Here is an 18,695-nt window from a genome sequence, read left to right on the forward strand (position 1 = left end):
AACAAAGCTGGCTGGTGCGCTTGAGATGTTGCGTTATCAAAGAATGTTTCAGAACCGAAGACTCTGAGAACTTGGAATCGATTCCTTTCTCTTCCTTTAACAACATCCACTATTTGTTCTTAATCACATAAAAGTTCCAGGAATCATGAGTCACACTGCACTTGTAATCTTAGAATAAATGCAAATATTCAATAATTGACCGAGAGGGCATTTAAAATTGTAAAATTTTCAAAAGATGAATTTTCAGATTTCTCAAAATGCATTGTTATTTTCTAACATTGTGATTTTTTTTGAATATGTGACTCAAGGATCAGCTCATAACATTGTGATTTTTTTTTCCTTTGTTTTTTTGAGCAAATTTGTCCCGAGAAATGTGAACTTTTTTGAGCATTTATTTTGAAATGGAGGACAGGAAATTATAACTTATGGTATCTTGTGAATGCATTTCAACACTGCGATGGGAAATTCTGTTTAGCTCCTCCTCCTCCATTTCTAATTCTAGTTATTGAAGAGCGAGACTGCCTTGTGGTGTTCCGATAAGGTGGGCGTGGGCGAGAGCGAGACAGCAGCGCTGCATTCCTCCTCGCGGAGAAACCTAGTTTGCTTCGCGATGAACGCCTCGACAACTCGCCGGAACTCCTCCGCGTCTGATGCCTCCGCCGCCTTCTCGTCTTCGTGATCCTGGACTAACTTCGTCCCCTTCGCCAGTCCTAAATCCGTCGCAGCCCGCCGGAGCCCAGGCCGCGCCCCCCGTCGCCGCCTCATTCTCTCAGACCGGCTCCTTTGGTACGCCGCCGTCTCGATGCAAACCTCCTTGTCATCGTAGATCGCTTCTTCATGCGGCGACGACGACGGCGCCTGGGAGCAGGGTAGGTGGCCGCCGCTACCGCGGCTCTCGAGGAACTCTTGGTAGATATCGGCGGCGGAAGCGGAGAGGGAGTGCGAAGAGTACCGTTGGTGGGATTTGGAAAAGAGGAGGAGAACGATGGCGTTGCCGATGAGGAAGACGAATCGGGGACTGAGGAGGACGGCGGCGAGGCGGCGGAAAAAGTCGGCGGTGAGGCGAGCTGCAGCAGGAGCGCGGTCGGAAGACCAGGAGAGGAGGAGGACGGCAGAGGCAGCCTCGAAGCAGCGGAGCAGAATGCCGATCTGGCGGAGCCAGCGGTGTCGCCGCATCGCCGTCTCCTTTTCCTCTCGCCCCTTCCACATCGGACGACTCGCAATCAATCAATCCAGATCAGGAGAAGAGGAAGAGAAGGGATTATCACAGAGGTTGATGAAAATTTCAGTTAGGGCACTCCGGTAGTGGTCGATTTGGGAGAGTTTTATAGCACGCAAAGCTCATTTATAGGTGCAATTGTTATAAGGATTTATTTTACATGACATAATTTTGCTTTTATTTTTAAAAATATTTTCTTAACCATCTCGTTTCGATACTATTACCTAATTGTTGAGAAATTTTCATTAGATAGAAATAGTCATTTAAAATTAGTTGAATCAAAAAATTAGATATCTACTATCAACTAAAAAAATAATAAAAAAGAACATTTATAATTGCCCTTGCGCTCACACCATTGCAATCAAAGGAGAGAATTATAAAGAAAAGAGAGAAAAGTTGTTGTTAGACTATTTTTTGCAGATCGTTACGGATTGCCTTCGTGTACCTATCATGTCATTTTTAAAAATTTTTTAAATATAATTTTTTTCTCAGCTCCATTTTATTTTCCCTTGTTCTCCTCTCCTCGTCAAAACCACTCGCCCGTGTGCCAATCGTTCTTGCCTCACCGTTGGCCACCCACTGACCGCCCGCCCACTATGCCTACCTCGCTAGGATTCCAGCCGGATCACATCCAGAACCCGGCCACAATCCAGCCAAAATATGGTGCGATCGCGGCAATTGGATCGCGGTCGGATTTTGGTCGGATTCCGGTCACGAATCGGTCGAGGTTTGGCAGCGATTGGATTTCGGTCGTGATCGGGTCAAATTTCGACTGTGATTACGTCGAATCGCTGCTAGAATCCAACAGCGATCATGTCGGAACGTGACCGGAATCCATGTTGCGATCCCCCCAAGGGTTCACCTTCCCCTCAGGCTATAGCTGGGGTGGGTCCAAGCGGCCGGAGGCCACCGATGGTGGGCAGGCAGTCGACACCCGGTGGGCAAGGAGGCATGGTGAGCACGGTGCAAGCAGTTTTGGCTATATATATATATCTCGCAAAAACTGTTTGCGTCTTTTTTTCTTCTTTCTCGCCAAAATATATATATATAGGTAAAACAAATCGAGCTTGGGCTTTTTACTATTCGACTCAGCTCGATTTGATTACACCCCTAATTATAAGCATTTGGATTACATAATTTAGAGAAGTATCAGTTTTATGGCATTAAACAGTGTACTATTATTTGATACTAGCCATCACACACACATACATTGTGTGTATAAAATAAATGCATGAATACGTGTAAATTATATAAAATGAATATTTACTATCAACTAATTAAACAACATTATTCAATATTAGTATGATTTATTCTATAAAAATATTAATTTGAAAATAAAGTAAAAATTAAATTATTAATCATACCTCAAGTTATATAGTGAGAATGATTTATATCATCCTAAGAACCAATGAAATGATCAATGAGATATAAAGATGGATAGATGCGGTTGTGATTTTTCAATGAAAATCGATAAGATACGGATGGATTGATACGACTATATCAATATGTAGAATAGTCGAAACAAATGGATTGATGTGTTGTGATATACAAAGGATAAGAAAAAGAAAGTTGTAATAAAAATTAGAGAGAGAGAGGGGAGGAGAGAACGATGAAGAACGATAATTGAGGCGGTAAGAAGAAGCCTTGAAATTAGGTTATGTGTTGTGCTTTCAGAATGATAAGTTGAAAATACTAATAAATCTTGAAATTATTTTTTTTTTTTAAAAAAAAAAGACATTAACTTAACTTAATTTTGGATTTCACTAAATCAATTGAGAGTTGATTATTAACAAATCCAAATTCTTAATTAAATAGTAAATACACCTCAAGAAAATAATAAGTGTCTAATGCACTTAATCGTAAATAAGTGTATTCAAAATTATTTTAAAATATAAAAGATAAAAATATATCTAATTATTCAAATAAAGAGAAATAACTTTTAAAAAAGAAATAAAATTGAGTAAATAAGAATAATGAAATATGATAATAATATAAAGAATTATACTCTCGTCCTTAACTTATCATCGTCCACAAAAGCAAAAAAAAAAAACAAATAAATAAATAAAAAATACATATACAAAATGACTAAACTCAATACTGTCCTTAAAAATGTGGATCGGATCACATCAATAATTATCATTTATCAAGAACTAAATGAGCTTTTTTTGGCACATAATAAAAGAAAAACAAATGATATTTAATTTTCATCTCCTAAACCAGAATAGTTGTAAATGATAGAATGAAGACAAACGAAAAATAAAAAATTTATGACGGTAAATACATCTAAATAAAAACTAAACTTAATATCTGTCAGAAGCGAAATGATAGAGGAATCTAACTCGCTATTGCTAAACAATAATAAAATTATCCATTTAGATCAAACACACAACGGACGAATGCATCGACATTTGAACTTAATCAAAGGTGGCAAAAGGCGAATACGCTCTCCCCAGCGCCCCCGCCAACTCGTCCCAGAGTTAACACGAAGGAGGTAAATCACGGACGGCTACTAACTTTTGGAATAATGACTAGCACATAAGGGAGACATTTGAACTTAATCAAGCAAGGAGCATAATAATACCAATCGGATCAATGTGACAACATTAGGTACAATTTCTCTTCTCTAATCTCAACAAGTGAGAGAAACACAGAGAGGAGAAGATGGAAAAAGGGAAGAGGGATAATTAAGAAAGATCAGTATTTTTATTTTACATTGTATGGATAAAAAATTTCTAATTCATGTTCTTATCGATAAGAGAAGAAATGTTAAAACCAAAAGAATTAAGATATCTCTAGCATAATATGATATTGTCTACTTTGGGCCTAAACCCTCATAGTTTTATTTTTTGACTCTACCCAAAAGTCTTTATACTAATGAAGATATCTTTCTCTTATAAAAAGATGATATTTCTCGTATGTTTTCAATGTGAGATTATATTTGCAACCTTACGAAATGATCTTTCCCTCCCTCTCCCTCCGATTCTCGACCCACCAGGTCTTCCTGCCTCTTGGTCCAACCAATTAACCTACTAGGATTTCCTTACTTAGCCGCAACTAGGACTTCCTTCCCCACGATCCTGTTGGTTGCTACTCGGAAAGCCTATAGGTTCCACTGTACAAAAATTTTGTACAAAGATCTGAACCTTTTCCTAGCTACCATGTGTTCTTTTAAATTAAATTTTGGATCTCCTGCGGAACTTAACACGTTTGATCCAAAACTTAATCTATTTGTTCTTTTAGGTTTTGACTTGGATCTCCTGCGGAACTTAACACGTTTGACCCAAGTCTCCTTAAGTTATTAATTCCATTAAATATTAATTTCCATAAAAGGTTCCCAGTACTGACGTGGCGAGGCACATGGCCTTCTTGGATATGGGAGCAACCACCACCGACTAGACAAAACCTTTAATAGAAAGCTAATATTTAATTTCCTAAAATAACTTTAGGTTAACCAAAGAGAACAATCAAATCACAAGGAAAAGAAAGAAACAAAAGAACACAACTTCGAAAAACATATTCAAATACTAGAACGTAAGCCTCTTGTATTTGGTATTATTTCCATAAATAACTAGCAGGATGCGGAAATAGAACTTACTAGTTATACCTTGTAGAAAAACCTCTTGATCTTCTACCGGATTCCTCTTCTAACCGCGGACGTTGTGTGGGCAACGATCTTCCAAGATGAGAAACCACCAACCACCTTCTTCTCCTCCAAGCAAGGTTCGGCCACAAAAGAAAAGCTTCACCAAAGAAGAAAACCAAAATACTAACCAAGCTCCAAGAGATGCTAGCTTTCTCCTTCTTCTTCTTCTTCTCCGAGTAGTATCCGGCCACCACAAGAACGCCAAGGGAGAGGGAGAGGTTCGGCCACCACAAGAGGAAGAGAAGGAGATGATGGCCGGCCACACCAAGGAACAAAAGAGGGAGAGGAATAATAGATGTTCTGTCTCATGAAGGCACCCTCACCTTCTTTTATATTCCTTGGCCTAGGTAAATTAGGAAATTTAATTACAATAAATTTTCCTTAATTTCCTTGACATGATTTAATTGAGAAAATAAAATAATATTTCCCCAATTAAACAATGATGGTCGGCCAAAACAATAGGAAGCAAATTGGACAAGTTTCAATCAACAATTAAAACTTTCCTTATTTGTTTCCGGAAATTTTAAAAATAAAATTTCTTTAAAATCTCTTCATGGTTAATAAAAGGAAATATCTATAATTTTAATTTTATTAACATGTGAATAATTTTAAAGAGAAAATAAAACATCTCTCCAATCTATAAATAAGGAAAGAGATCTAATCTCTTTCTTTAATCTTTTGTAAATTTTACAAGAGAGATATTTTAATTTTAATTCTCTTTAAATTAAATCTTCCACATAATAATAAACATTAAAATTAAATTTTCTTTTAATTAATTATGGCCGGCCCTACTAGCTTGGGTTCTGTTAGGGCCGCCACCTCAAGCTTAGGCCGGCCCTAGCTTGGTTCCCAAGCTAGCTTGGCTGGCCCCCTTTAGGTGGGTATAAAAGGTGGGTATATGTGGGTATAGTACTCTATAAATAAGAGGCTACGATAGGGACCGAGAGGAGGAATTGGTTTTGGTCTCCGATAAAATTAAGCATCCCATGTTCGCCCGAACACACAACTTAATTTTATCAATGATAATTCATTCCACTAGAGAACTATCATTGAACTACCGCACCAATCCCAAATTACATTTTGGGCTCCTTCTTATTATGAGTGTGTTAGTCTCCCTGTGTTTAAGATATCGAATGTCCACTAATTAAGTGAGTTACTGACAACTCATTTAATTAATATCTAAGTCCAAGAGTAGTACCACTCAACCTTATTATCATGTCGGACTAAGTCCACCTGCAGGGTTTAACATGACAATCTTTATGAGCTCCTCTTGAGGACATTACCAACCTAGTATCACTAGGACACAGTTTCCTTCTATAATCAACAACACACACTATGAGTGATACCATTTCCCAATTTATCGGGTTTATTGATTCATCGAACTAAATCTCACCCATTGATAAATTAAAGAAATAAATATCAAACATATGTGCTTGTTATTATATTAGGATTAAGAGCACACACTTCCATAATAACTGAGGTCTTTGTTCCTTTATAAAGTCAGTATAAAAGGAACGACATCAAATGGTCCTACTCAATACACTCTAAGTGTACTAGTGTAATTATATAGTCAAGATAAACTAATACCTAATTACACTACGACCTTCTAATGGTTTGTTCCTTTCCATTCTGGTCGTGAGCTACTGTTTATAATTTATAAGGTACTGATAACATCATCTTCTGTATGTGACACCACATACTATGTTATCTACAATATAAATTAAATGAACAACTACAAAACAAATGTAGATAATTAGACCAAATGTGATTCTTTATTCATAATGAATGTTTACAAAGCTTAGGCTTTCAGTATACACTCCAACAGATCCAACTGACTTACTAGGACTTCTTTCCTCTCGGTCTAACCGACCTACTAGAACTTTCAGGAGATATCTTTCTCTTATAAAGACATGATCTTTTTATATGTTTTCAATGTGGAAATATATTTACAACCTTGCAACCCTAACAAGAAAGTGTCAAAGGAGAAACGTAACGAGAGAAAGTTAGGGTTGAAAGATATTGAAGAGAAATAAATTAGATATTATAAAATAACACATATAATTAAAAAATAAATAAAATGTTAAAAAGAGAGATCCTGTATGACTCTATGTCTCTATCTATTGAAATAATAATGAAATTTTTAAAAAATCTGAAGCTTTATCGAGATCATGCAAATCCATTATCACACGGGCCCTATCCTTTTCTATTATATTAAAAAATATATATATAAAAATATGTTTAATATCTTAAAAATAATGAGCTTCAATAAAATTGAGGTCATAGGTATAATGATCCATGCTTAAAGCCAACTTTAAAGGTAAATCATAAGAGTTTCGTTCAACATAATGATTTTTTACATGGAGTTAGGTGACCTACGATGTATTTTACACCTGTTAAAAATTAATCTCATGATCTATTATACTAACACTATATACAAGTATTTACTGTGAGAACCATTGTAAAATTTAATATGAGTATATAGTAGATCAAATACCCAATAAATTAATTGAATATGAATACAAAGGTAAATCATAGGTACTTAAAGAATATCAGGGCTGATGGAAGGTAGAGTACCCGATAAGAATTTTTAAAAATAAATCAATGGCATTATTATTATACAAGAAGGTAGAGTAGCTTGTACATTTCCAATGCTTGAGCCACAATTTACTACTACTACACCCCATATACACTCGCTAGGTTGGCCATATTAGACTAGCCTGCATTTTAATTTTTGGAGGACTTAAATTTGATCATTATTTTTGTTGAGTTACAACTTAAAAGAGGCATAGTGGAATATAATCAAGTGCAAGTGGACAAGATTAGTCCAATTAAGTTTATTGGGCAAAATAGCCGATGTAGCTGATCAAGTGAGGTAGTAATCAAGTTCATCAAACTAATTGAACCTATCAAGTCAAGCAAGATGATCAGGTTGATTAAGTCGAGTATAATTGGTTTAGCTTATATAGACTATTAATGGACTAGTCTAGTCGATGAAGTTCAGATGATCAATCACGCAAAGCACATCTATTAAGATGGTCAAAATAAAATCAATCAAAATGACCTAATTGAGTGAGCTTAGTGACCGAGTTGTTCACGAGCTAGTAGTCCTACAAGGACAAGGGTCGATCCTAGATTTTACAGGGCCGGTGAAAAAAACAAACTCTATTCAATAAAACGAATCAAGAAAACTAATTAAGTTAAATTATGTTTTATTTAATCATGCAGGAAGCTAAATCAATCAGGATCAAGTGAAAAAAACTCTATCTAAATCTCGAAGAGTTTAAGTATGTGCATTACTATATAGTATCGGTAGGTAACGGTGATGACATGATAATGCGATAATGAAAGTCTTGGAAATCACAATATGGGAATTAGGGAGGTGGAAGTGGTGGTTGTTGACATGGGCAAAGAGTTTGAGGGTGAATAAAAGGGGTTTCGGAATATTATAAAAAAAAAAAATAAACCCAGTTAGTCTTATTGACTAACCCTGGGGATGACTAGTCCAGACCCACTGAATTTTTCCACCGGCTATCAGGATAAATCGGGAAGCGTACGTAACGAAAGCCCAATATCTTGTAGTTGTACGCCTCATTTGGTGAAAAAATTCTTATAAATATGTCATAGCTGGGATCGAACCGTGAATACTTAGATGACAACATAGATATCCTACAGTGATACTATAGTCCCGAGGTGGGGTTTCAAAAGATAAGATGGTGGCAAAGGCGACTACGATCGCCCCAGCGCTCCCACAAATTCATTCTAGGCCAACACGGAGGAGGTAAATCACGAGTGACTATTAGCCTTTGGAATAGTGACTAACGTATAAGAGAGATATTTATCTCGGTTATATCGAGATTTGAATCATAAACTTTATGATGATAATATTTTATGCGTTAACCACTAGACCATTATAAGAAGACGGAGTTTGAGAAGATGAGAGATTTTAAAATTCAGAGAGACAGAAATAGGAAATGAAAGAAAGAAATAATGATTGCTTTTATTTATTTTTTCACGGTAAAAAAATCTATAATATTTTAGATTATAGTCAAATTCTTTTTAATTTAATTTTTTTAATGAACATATGAATTATTTTATTAGTATTTACTTTTACAAATTTTTTTATAAAAACCGACCCAGTTTTTTTATTTAATTATTTTTTCAATGGACACAAAAATTGTCAATTAGCATTTGCTTAAAATAAATATAAAAAATTTTTAAAAAAAGGTGGCCCCCCGCTGAAGATGGGGCTTTGTGTGCCGGCCCATCTTGACCACCTAGGGCTAACTCGGACAAACATAGAGTCAGGAAATTCATATGCAGGGGTGACTACTACGCACCCCTCATATCCACATCACAGATCTCTTGGATCATTTTTTTTTGTCCAGGGGATGTGTCACTCCCATTTACGGTCGGATCATGATCGTGATTCGATCGCAAATGGTTGTGATCCCTTCTAGAGTTTACTGTCCCCATTAGGTTATAGTTTTTATTCGGAACGGGTGGCTGGAGGCCGCCCAAAGGCCTCCGGTGGTGGATAAATTGTCAGATTACTGGGTGTCGAGCGAGAGTGTCCTTCGGACGACCTCCGACCGTCCGCTCCGAACAAAAACTATAACCTGATGGGGACGATGAAGCCAAAAAAGGATCGCCACCATTTACGATCGAATCACGATTATGATCCAACCACAAATAGGAGTGGCACATCCTCTGAACTAAAAAAGTGGCCTAAGAAATCCTGCCTCTCATATCCATACCCATACACCTCTCTTGCACTAAAAAACTTGAAGGGAGATAAGATCCATATGAACGACTAGATGGATCTACATGCTCACCCCACAACATGGCAAGTAAACAATTACCATATTCTTTTATTGGTGAATATGAAACCAAAGATAGATAATAAAAGAGAAGGGCCACTTTATTGTTGAAGAGGATATGAAGATATAATATAGGGGATTAAAGAGGAGTATAGTAATTTAAAGGACGAATATAATTAATTAAGAAGAAATTTATCTTTATCTGTCATTATTTTTTTAATGCTACACAACTTAACTTAGAAGTAGTTTGTTTCTTCCACATTAAATACACTATTATATTTTTTAAAAAATAAATACGTATACTTGACAATTGAATTCGCCATCATAATTTAATTAACCGCTACATAATTCAATCAAATTTAATTTGATAAAGTCCAAAGTAATTTAATTTTGATACAATCTAACTTGATAAAAGCCAAAAGAAATTGACACCTTTTTTATATATATATACATATAGACAGTATCCATGATTTACTTTTACAAAATTAAAATAAAAAAGGAATATAACGAGAAATACTTCTTTTATCTCAATTAAAATAGCTAAATCTCAGGAAGAGTTTCAAGGAGGAGCGTGATTGGCGGATGTGAAGTAGCGCTGGCTCTCACAACGTTGATTGCTTCGTGGGCTCAATTTTCGCACGCCTTCCGGCCCAATTAACTTGGTCCCAACGAAACCCTAAATAAGAACCACCGCCGTCGCCTCTCTCTTCCCTTTTCTACGGCTCTTAATCGCTTGAAGATCGACCTTCCCCGCTGTTGAATCCGTGCTCCATCTCGGATTCATCTGCTAATCCAATCTCTCTCTTTCACTCCATCTCCTCGACGTTCCAGCGATCTCTCTGGCAGGCAGGTGAGTATCGCGTCGCTTTGCATGTTTTGGTTCACGTCCTTTTTTTTCCCCATAGTTTTGGTCCTTCTGAAAGATATCGCGTCGCTTTGCATGTTTTTGATCTACTAGTGAAAAAGACTTTGCTTTTATGGAAATATCGATTCTCGTGTGCCCATCTACTACCTTTTGACCATGGTGTAATTGCCAATTTTTTTTTTATGTGTGGTGGCTAAAAATCGAGCTGTCCTTGTGTTTCCGTAGATTGCATGATTTGCTGATGTGATATGCGAGAGCTGGTTTCTCTTCTCCTGTGTAGGTACAACTACAAGTCGTTATTGGGCCTGTGCCGATGCCCTATACAGAGTTCTATTGGCTTCCGGTGGATAAAATTTCATATAAAATAAAATTCGCTCGTTGCACTTCGTTGATGATAATGTTCTGATTGATGTCGTTTAAGTTGGCATTAGACGTTTTGGTTAACTGTTAATCACTGTGATAAGTAGTTTTTCTTTATTCGTCCAACAAAATCTCAATTAGTTGATGTTACGAATGTCTCATTGAATTAAAAGATACGTAGACAGATTTGTAGCTTGATTTTGTCTGATTTCCTATGCTCCATGTTTCTCTGATTCCATGTAGTGCTCTATTGATCCTAAGACTTTATGTTTCAAGCTGATATAGGCAGTCTGATTATACACGATAACAAATTTTCTGATTTTGATATTTTCTTAGGAAAAAACGGATTGTTGTGTTCTAATTGGTTCTGCAGAACTTGAACACTGTGGCTATTATCTTTACTTCTTTAATTTTCTGAGCATTAATTTCCTTGGCCTGATTGCTACATGTCTAATGCATGTTTGCTATTCAACCCATCAACTTCCTACAATTGTATGCTTGTTCTCAGATATGGCTGGATTGGCACCTGAAGGATCACAATTTGATGGGAAGCAATATGATTCCAAAATGAACGAGCTGTACGTCATCTTAACTATCCTTTAGCTATTGCATTTTTGTTCCCAATTATTCACTAATATTTATTAGGTTGTCATGTTTGTTAATCTTTTCTGTTACAGACTAAACGCTGATGGACAAGAATTCTTCACATCGTACGATGAGGTTCATGAAAGTTTTGATGATATGGGACTTCAGGAAAATCTTCTTAGGGGCATTTATGCTTACGGTGAGACGACATGCAACTTTTTCTTTGTAAATTATCATCATATCAATTGTTTTTTTGCACATAAATGGTTTGAAGCTGAACAAAATAATATATATATACAGGTTTTGAGAAACCCTCTGCTATCCAACAAAGAGGAATAGTCCCCTTCTGCAAAGGACTTGATGTCATTCAACAAGCACAGTCAGGGACCGGAAAAACTGCAACTTTCTGTTCTGGAATTTTACAACAGCTCGATTATGGTTTGGTCCAGTGTCAGGCCTTGGTACTAGCCCCTACCAGAGAATTGGCACAGCAGATTGAGAAGGTTATGCGAGCCCTTGGTGATTATCTTGGTGTTAAAGTTCATGCATGTGTTGGTGGGACTAGTGTAAGGGAGGACCAGCGAATTCTCTCAAGTGGGGTGCATGTTGTGGTGGGTACACCAGGTCGCGTGTTTGATATGTTGAAAAGGCAATCCCTTCGCCCTGACTACATTAAAATGTTTGTCTTGGATGAGGCAGACGAAATGCTTTCCCGTGGATTCAAGGACCAGGTTAGCATAATGCTTTTGGAACCAACCTGTGTAACATCAAACATTTGGCCCAGACTATATTATCTTTAGTTTGCTCATTACTATCTTCAATAGTTCCTAGGTTCCTTGTAGACATAATCTTCATTGTCCACCTTGGTCGCCATTGTCTATGCATATCACTGTGAATAACTTTCTTATTCCTATATTCAATCTGTTGTTTGATTGAGCTGCATGCACATCCTAAACTTTTGTAGTGGTGACCATAATAAAAAATAGATTACCTTCAAGGTGGAAGAACATGCACAACTAAAACAGCATCCTAAATGATTCTCTGACTATAAAATTTAGACAATGCTATCTTTTACAGTGTATTATCTCTCATTTGCTCATTGCTTTTAACAAAGGTACCTGTGTGCCGAACTAGGTCACTTGTTTTCATAATTTTCATTGTCTACTGTTTGCTTTGCGTGCTACACCTGGATCTCCATTGTCTATGAGCATCACTGAGTATGAGGGTTACTGAGAAAATTTTTCTTAATATGCTCTTTTGTATTAGTCTGTTGTATGATTGAGCTGCATGTGTATCCTAAACGTTTTTTAGTGGTAACCGAAATAAAAAATAGATTGCCTCTATTCTTATAGATTACATTCATTGTTGAAGAACTTGCCACAAACATTATCATAAAAGATTCTTGGCGTCTAATTAAATTTAATTAACTGAATTGTTTGTGGAGATGTTGGTTTTATTATTTACATCTTTAATGGAATCATGCAATTGTGATTCTTTTTTTAAGCTGTCACACCTTGTCACACCAGTTGATGTTGACTTATCATTGACTGCTTATGAATCCAATGCCATATCAATTATCAAGTGCTCCTGCTTGTATCTATTTACCAGATTTTCCATCTTTCTAAAATTTTGAATTATAAGAATTTTGTTTTAGCTTTTTACTCTTTGATTGATACTTTAATACCATGTTTAGTTACACTGAAAAACAATATTGCCTGGAATGCTTAATATTGCCATCTTGTCATATGCATGCTCATGTTTCTGCTGAATCTATTCAAACTTTTGCCTTGCTCGTCTATAATATTTGCAACATAACGTCTAATCAATTGACTAATTGTTTTCTGTTTCAGATCTATGATATCTTCCAGCTTCTCCCATCGAAAATTCAAGTTGGTGTGTTCTCTGCCACAATGCCTCCCGAGGCCCTAGAGATCACCAGGAAGTTTATGAGCAAACCGGTTAGGATTCTTGTTAAGCGAGATGAGCTTACCTTTGAGGGTATTAAGCAGTTTTATGTCAATGTTGAGAAGGAAGAGTGGAAGCTAGATACACTCTGTGACCTCTACGAGACACTGGCCATCACTCAAAGCGTTATCTTTGTGAATACTCGTCGCAAGGTTGATTGGCTCACTGACAAGATGAGGAACAGGGACCACACTGTCTCAGCCACGCATGGAGACATGGACCAGAACACTAGGGACATTATTATGCGTGAGTTTCGTTCAGGATCCTCCCGCGTGCTCATCACGACAGACCTCCTGGCTCGCGGCATTGATGTCCAGCAAGTCTCGCTTGTTATAAACTATGACCTACCGACGCAACCGGAGAACTATCTCCATCGTATTGGACGAAGTGGGCGGTTTGGGAGAAAGGGGGTTGCTATAAACTTTGTATCCCGTGACGACGAGAGGATGCTTTTTGATATCCAGAAGTTCTACAATGTGGTGATTGAGGAGCTGCCTTCTAATGTTGCGGACCTCATCTAAACCATCTCCTTTCTTGTGTTGTGAGATGTAAACATTTTATGCTTTTGTAGGATTGTGTTGGTGTTCTAACGGTATCAACTTCATCTAATTTTTGTGGTAATGTTTGAACCATTAGACTTTTATTTATTACAAACTTCAATTGTTTTGCAGATTTATCTAAATGGTTTTGTTTATTTTGGATAGGATACATTTTGTTCCAATTGTTGTTCATGATCATATCGTGTTTTTTAATGTTAACATTCTGTATGAGATCATATTTTAAAGATTTTTTCACGGACAATGTTTTCATTGATATTATATATCATCTTAATTCTAAATACTATATACAAAATATGTGGATATGGTGAGTTGGCGATGTAGCTCATTGATTGACTCGGTGAAGACTCTTCGTTAATCCTATAAGTATAAGAAATGTTGGTATCGAGTCGGGAAGGGGTTTCCAGCATTAGTCTTTCGATATTCAAGTTAGTTTTTCGATGAAACAGAATAGTAGAAAAGTTATAATCGGAGCGTGTAAAGAAATAGAGGTTGTGCATATCCCCCCCCTATAAGGCCATTGTAGCGTTTAGGCACGCCTCTCAAAGCACAAGCACACTTTCTCATATGTTTTATGAAAAGACAGTTCAAAAAAGTGTCTTGCCATCCTTCCCTAACTAGTCATACCACTTCTTGACGTGATAACTTGGAAACTTCTAAAGTATGATTCACTTGCTTTGTGTTAGCGGCATCAATTCCCAAAAGGATATACTTAGTCAGATTGGGCATAACCAAGCCGGAGCCAATCGACCATGCGTTGGTCCACTCGGCTGTGCATTGGTCCGTTCGGTCATATCTCCAGTCCGCTCGACCTCTTGTCTTCCTTGATCAGTCGTGCATGGCCCGCTAGGTGATAGAACATCCGCCCGACCATAGGCTATCCGCTCGGCTGTACACCTAGTCTGCTCGGATGTTTTCCCCAGTTCGCTCGGCCGAATCCGCTCGACTGGCTTTAAGAACCATGCTTGACTTCACCTTCCACGTCGACCCATCCCTTTGACCATGACGTATCCTCGGTAGGGTGCCACGTCATTACCAGATTACAAGTCTCTTCCTCAAGTCTAGTCAAAGGAGACTGTAAGTCTGACTGACTAGACCATTAATGTGCTTTGTCGTTTGACATTCTTGGTTTGGATCTGTCGCTTGACAGTCGAAGGCCCAAAGTTTGTGGACATCACACAGGTGCTCCCTGCAGTTCGGACACGTGAGTCTTGGTATTAAACTTGGTCGAATGGCTCAGGCATCTCCGACACTTGGCATGGGGGCATGCTCACTTATAACACGGTCGCCCGGACACGTGAGTCTTTAACACTTGGTGTGGGGGCATGCCCACTTATAACACGACCGCTCGACATGTGAGCCTTGAGTTAAACATAGACGCTCAGTACAGGAGTCTCTGACACTTAGCGTGGGGGCATGCCCACTTATAACATGGTCGCTCGACACGTAAGTCTTGAGTTTAAACCTGGCCACTTGGCACGGGAGTCTCTAACACTTAGTGTGGGGGCATGCCCACTTATAACATGGTCGTTCAGGTGCGTGAGCCTTGAGTTTAAACGTGGTCGCTCGGCACAGGAGTCTCTAACACTTGGCGTGGGGGGCATGCCCACTTATAACACTGTTGCTTGGGCGCGTGAGTCTTGAGTTTAAACCTGGCCGCTTGGCACAGGAGTCTCTGACACTTGGCATGAGGCATGCCCACTTATAACACGGTCGCTCGGGCGCATGAGCCTTGAGTTTAAACCTAGCCGCTCGGCACAGGAGTATCTGACACTTGGTGTGGGGGCATGCCCACTTATAACACGGCCGCTCGGCACATGAGCCATGAGTTTAAACTTGGCCGCTCGGCACAAGAGTCTCTGACACTTGGCGTGAGGGCATGCCCACTTATAACATAACCGCTCGGGTGCGTGAGCCTTAAGTTTAAACGTAGTCGCTTGGCACAGGAGTCTCTGACACTTGGCATGGGAGTATGTTCACTTATAACACGACCACTCGGGCGCATGACCCTTGAGTTTAAACTTGGCCACTCGACACAGGAGTCTCTGACACTTGGCGTGGGGGCATGCCCACTTATAACATGACCGCTCGGCACGTGAGCCTTGAGTTTAAACTTGGCCGCTCGGTACAGGAGTCTTTGACACTTGGAGTGGGGGCATGCCCACTTATAACACGGTCGCTCGGGGCGCATGAGCCTTGAATATTTTTAGAGATTTCTTTCAAATTCTCCTGTATTCATGCAACAGATATTTTTACAAATTTCATGAATTCAATTTCGCACTTACTGACCGACCCGGTAGGGCTATAGATGGTTCGTGCTCCATGACCGCTCCAAATTCCTCCGACTTTCGTCTTGCAACCAATGAGAGTCCAAGTTGAGCTCTCCTTCTCAGTTATCCTTAATTCCCATCTCGATTACAATATAACCAAGGAAGCACTCGCTTTTGGCTCCAAATAGGAACTTGGCTGATCAGCCTAACTCCAAATTTCTCCAATGTTCGACATGTTTTCTCTCCACATTTCTGTCGATCTAATGCCAACACACTTTATTCATCGACCTCTGGAAGGTGGCTCTTGCGCTTTTGTGCCCAAACGGTACAAGTCTTCAACTGTCGGGCGTGCGACTTCCGCGCGATGTTGGAGTCGCCATCAATTGGGCTCCTCGCGATCCTCTAATGTCGCACCGGGCGGCATTCCTTTTATTTTCCTCCTCCTGCGTGGATATGCACGACCTTTCTGAAGATGCCCGAGAAGATCTATCGTCATGCCTCGATTGTGATCGCCTTCGAGATGCCTTGGCATGTTCGCTTTCTTGGCCACGCTGCTCATCTGCTCGACAATAGTGTCGACGCTCGGGTGTTGAAGATTGGCGCTGAACGCCCCGTTGAGAGGGGCAGTGCGGTGGGAGATTGAAGTAGTAGCAGTCCCTCATATTGTGAGTTGTCGTTTTGTGCAACAAGCAGAACATAGAAGTCCACTGCCGAGGCTCGTTGACTTTCTTCCACCCGGTCTCTACATGTTGCACGACATGCGCTTGGTGCTCCATATACTGATGCGTCGTACTCGATCGGGGTCCCTTCGGGGGTGGATTGGTCTATGTCACTGAGCGCTCGTGGGTGGCACCAGACTCGGATGTCACCTCCTTCTTTCAAGTTGCTTGTGCCTTTTCCACGTTGATCAACTTCGTTGCCCGTCTGATCAGCTCATCAAGGTTCTTTGGTGGCTCTATAATGAGTGAGAGAAAAAATTCACTTTCTATGAGTCCTTGGGAGAATGCGCTCTGTAGAACTTCCTGGGTATCCGACAAGACCTCTATGGTCACTTGATTGAACCTCTTGATATAGGCTCTTAGTGATTCCTTGGGCCCTTGTTTGACTGCGAAGAGGTTTACTTCCGTCTTTTGGTAACAACGGCTACTGGCAAAATGCTAAGTAAATGCCGCTCGGAAGTCCCTGAAGCCGCGGATGGAGTCGATTGACAACTACTAAAACCACCTCTACGCCAACCTCGAAAGAGTGGTAAGGAAGACTCAGCACTTGACTCTGTTCGAGTATTGGTGGAGAGTGGATACAGTGCCGAACTCAAGCAAATAGTCCTCGGGGTCGGTTGACCCGTTGTACTTTCCGATTGTCAGCAGTCTGAAGTTCGATGGCAACTCATCATGTGGATTGCTTGACAGAATTACCGGTTGACCCGCTCGGGAGAGTCGCCGAGCCGGCGGCGGGCCTTGCCCTTTCAATTATCCCGAGCGGCCATGTCTTCGCTAGATGGTACCTACATCCTTTTCACTCGATCGGTCTTGTCCTTCTATAGGAGGGCGACTACATAGTCGCCGGTCGGGCGGGTTGTTTGCTCGGGACCCATGGTTAGGTGGCCGACTTGGATCCAACGCTGCTGGGTCCTTGGACACTCGGTCACAACTCGCCGCTTCCTGCTGCTGTTGAAACATTCTCGTTGCTCGGACTTGTATCAACGCCTCCATATCCTCTTGTGTTAGTGTTATCGTGTTGAGTCATCCAACATCTTCCATCTTCACTGTTTGGATGCAGGCTACGTTCCCACAGATGACACCAATATTATCATGTCCAAAATCTGAGGAGATGGCGAGCTGGCGACGTAGCTCACTGGTTGACTCGGTGAAGACTCCTCGCTAGTCCTGCAAGTACAGGGAGCGTCAGTGGCGAGCCGGGAAGGGGTTCCCAGCGTTGACCCTCCAACCCTCAAGTCAGTTTTCTGACGAAATAGTATAGTGGGAAAGCTATAACTGGAGCGTGTAAAGAAATGAGGTTACGCATGCCTCTGCTGTGGCTGGGAACCCCCTCCCCCCTTTATAGGGCCATTGTAGCGTTTAGGCATACCTCCCAAGGTACGTACACACTTTCCCATATGTCCTATGAAAATATAGCTCAGAAAAGCGTTCTGCCATCATTCCCTAAGCAGTCATACCACTCCTTGACGTGACAGCCTGGAAGCTTCTGAAGTATGATTCACCTGCTTTGTGTCGGTAGCATCAACTCCCAAAAGGATATACTTAGTCAGATTGGGCATAACCAACTCGGAGCCGCTCGACCATGCACTGGTCCGCTCGGCTGTGCACTGGTCCATTCGATCATATCTCCAGTCCGCTCGGCCTCTTGTCTTCCTTGATCAGTCGTGCATGGCCCGCTCGGTGATACAACATTCG

At 39.9% G+C, this 18,695-nt stretch overlaps 2 protein-coding genes across 2 annotated transcripts; one reads left to right on the plus strand and one right to left on the minus strand.

Moving 5' to 3' along the window:
• Window positions 1–624: 624 nt before the first annotated feature.
• Window positions 625–10,452, minus strand: LOC122013671 (pectinesterase inhibitor 10-like). The gene is made up of 2 exons (XM_042569911.1): window positions 10,425–10,452; window positions 625–1,216 (listed from the first exon to the last, which is right to left on the minus strand). The coding sequence occupies exons 1-2, from the start codon at window positions 10,450–10,452 to the stop codon at window positions 762–764; spliced, it is 483 nt and encodes a 160-aa protein (XP_042425845.1). The 3' UTR covers window positions 625–761.
• Window positions 10,371–14,130, plus strand: LOC122015289 (eukaryotic initiation factor 4A-1-like). The gene is made up of 5 exons (XM_042572098.1): window positions 10,371–10,529; window positions 11,413–11,482; window positions 11,582–11,688; window positions 11,790–12,220; window positions 13,340–14,130. Exons 2-5 carry the CDS (start codon window positions 11,415–11,417, stop codon window positions 13,973–13,975), a joined length of 1,242 nt encoding a protein of 413 aa, XP_042428032.1. The 5' UTR covers window positions 10,371–10,529; window positions 11,413–11,414; the 3' UTR covers window positions 13,976–14,130.
• Window positions 14,131–18,695: the final 4,565 nt, after the last annotated feature.

This window comes from Zingiber officinale, chromosome 8B, assembly GCF_018446385.1.
Source record: "Zingiber officinale cultivar Zhangliang chromosome 8B, Zo_v1.1, whole genome shotgun sequence".
Classification (NCBI taxonomy): domain Eukaryota; kingdom Viridiplantae; phylum Streptophyta; class Magnoliopsida; order Zingiberales; family Zingiberaceae; genus Zingiber; species Zingiber officinale.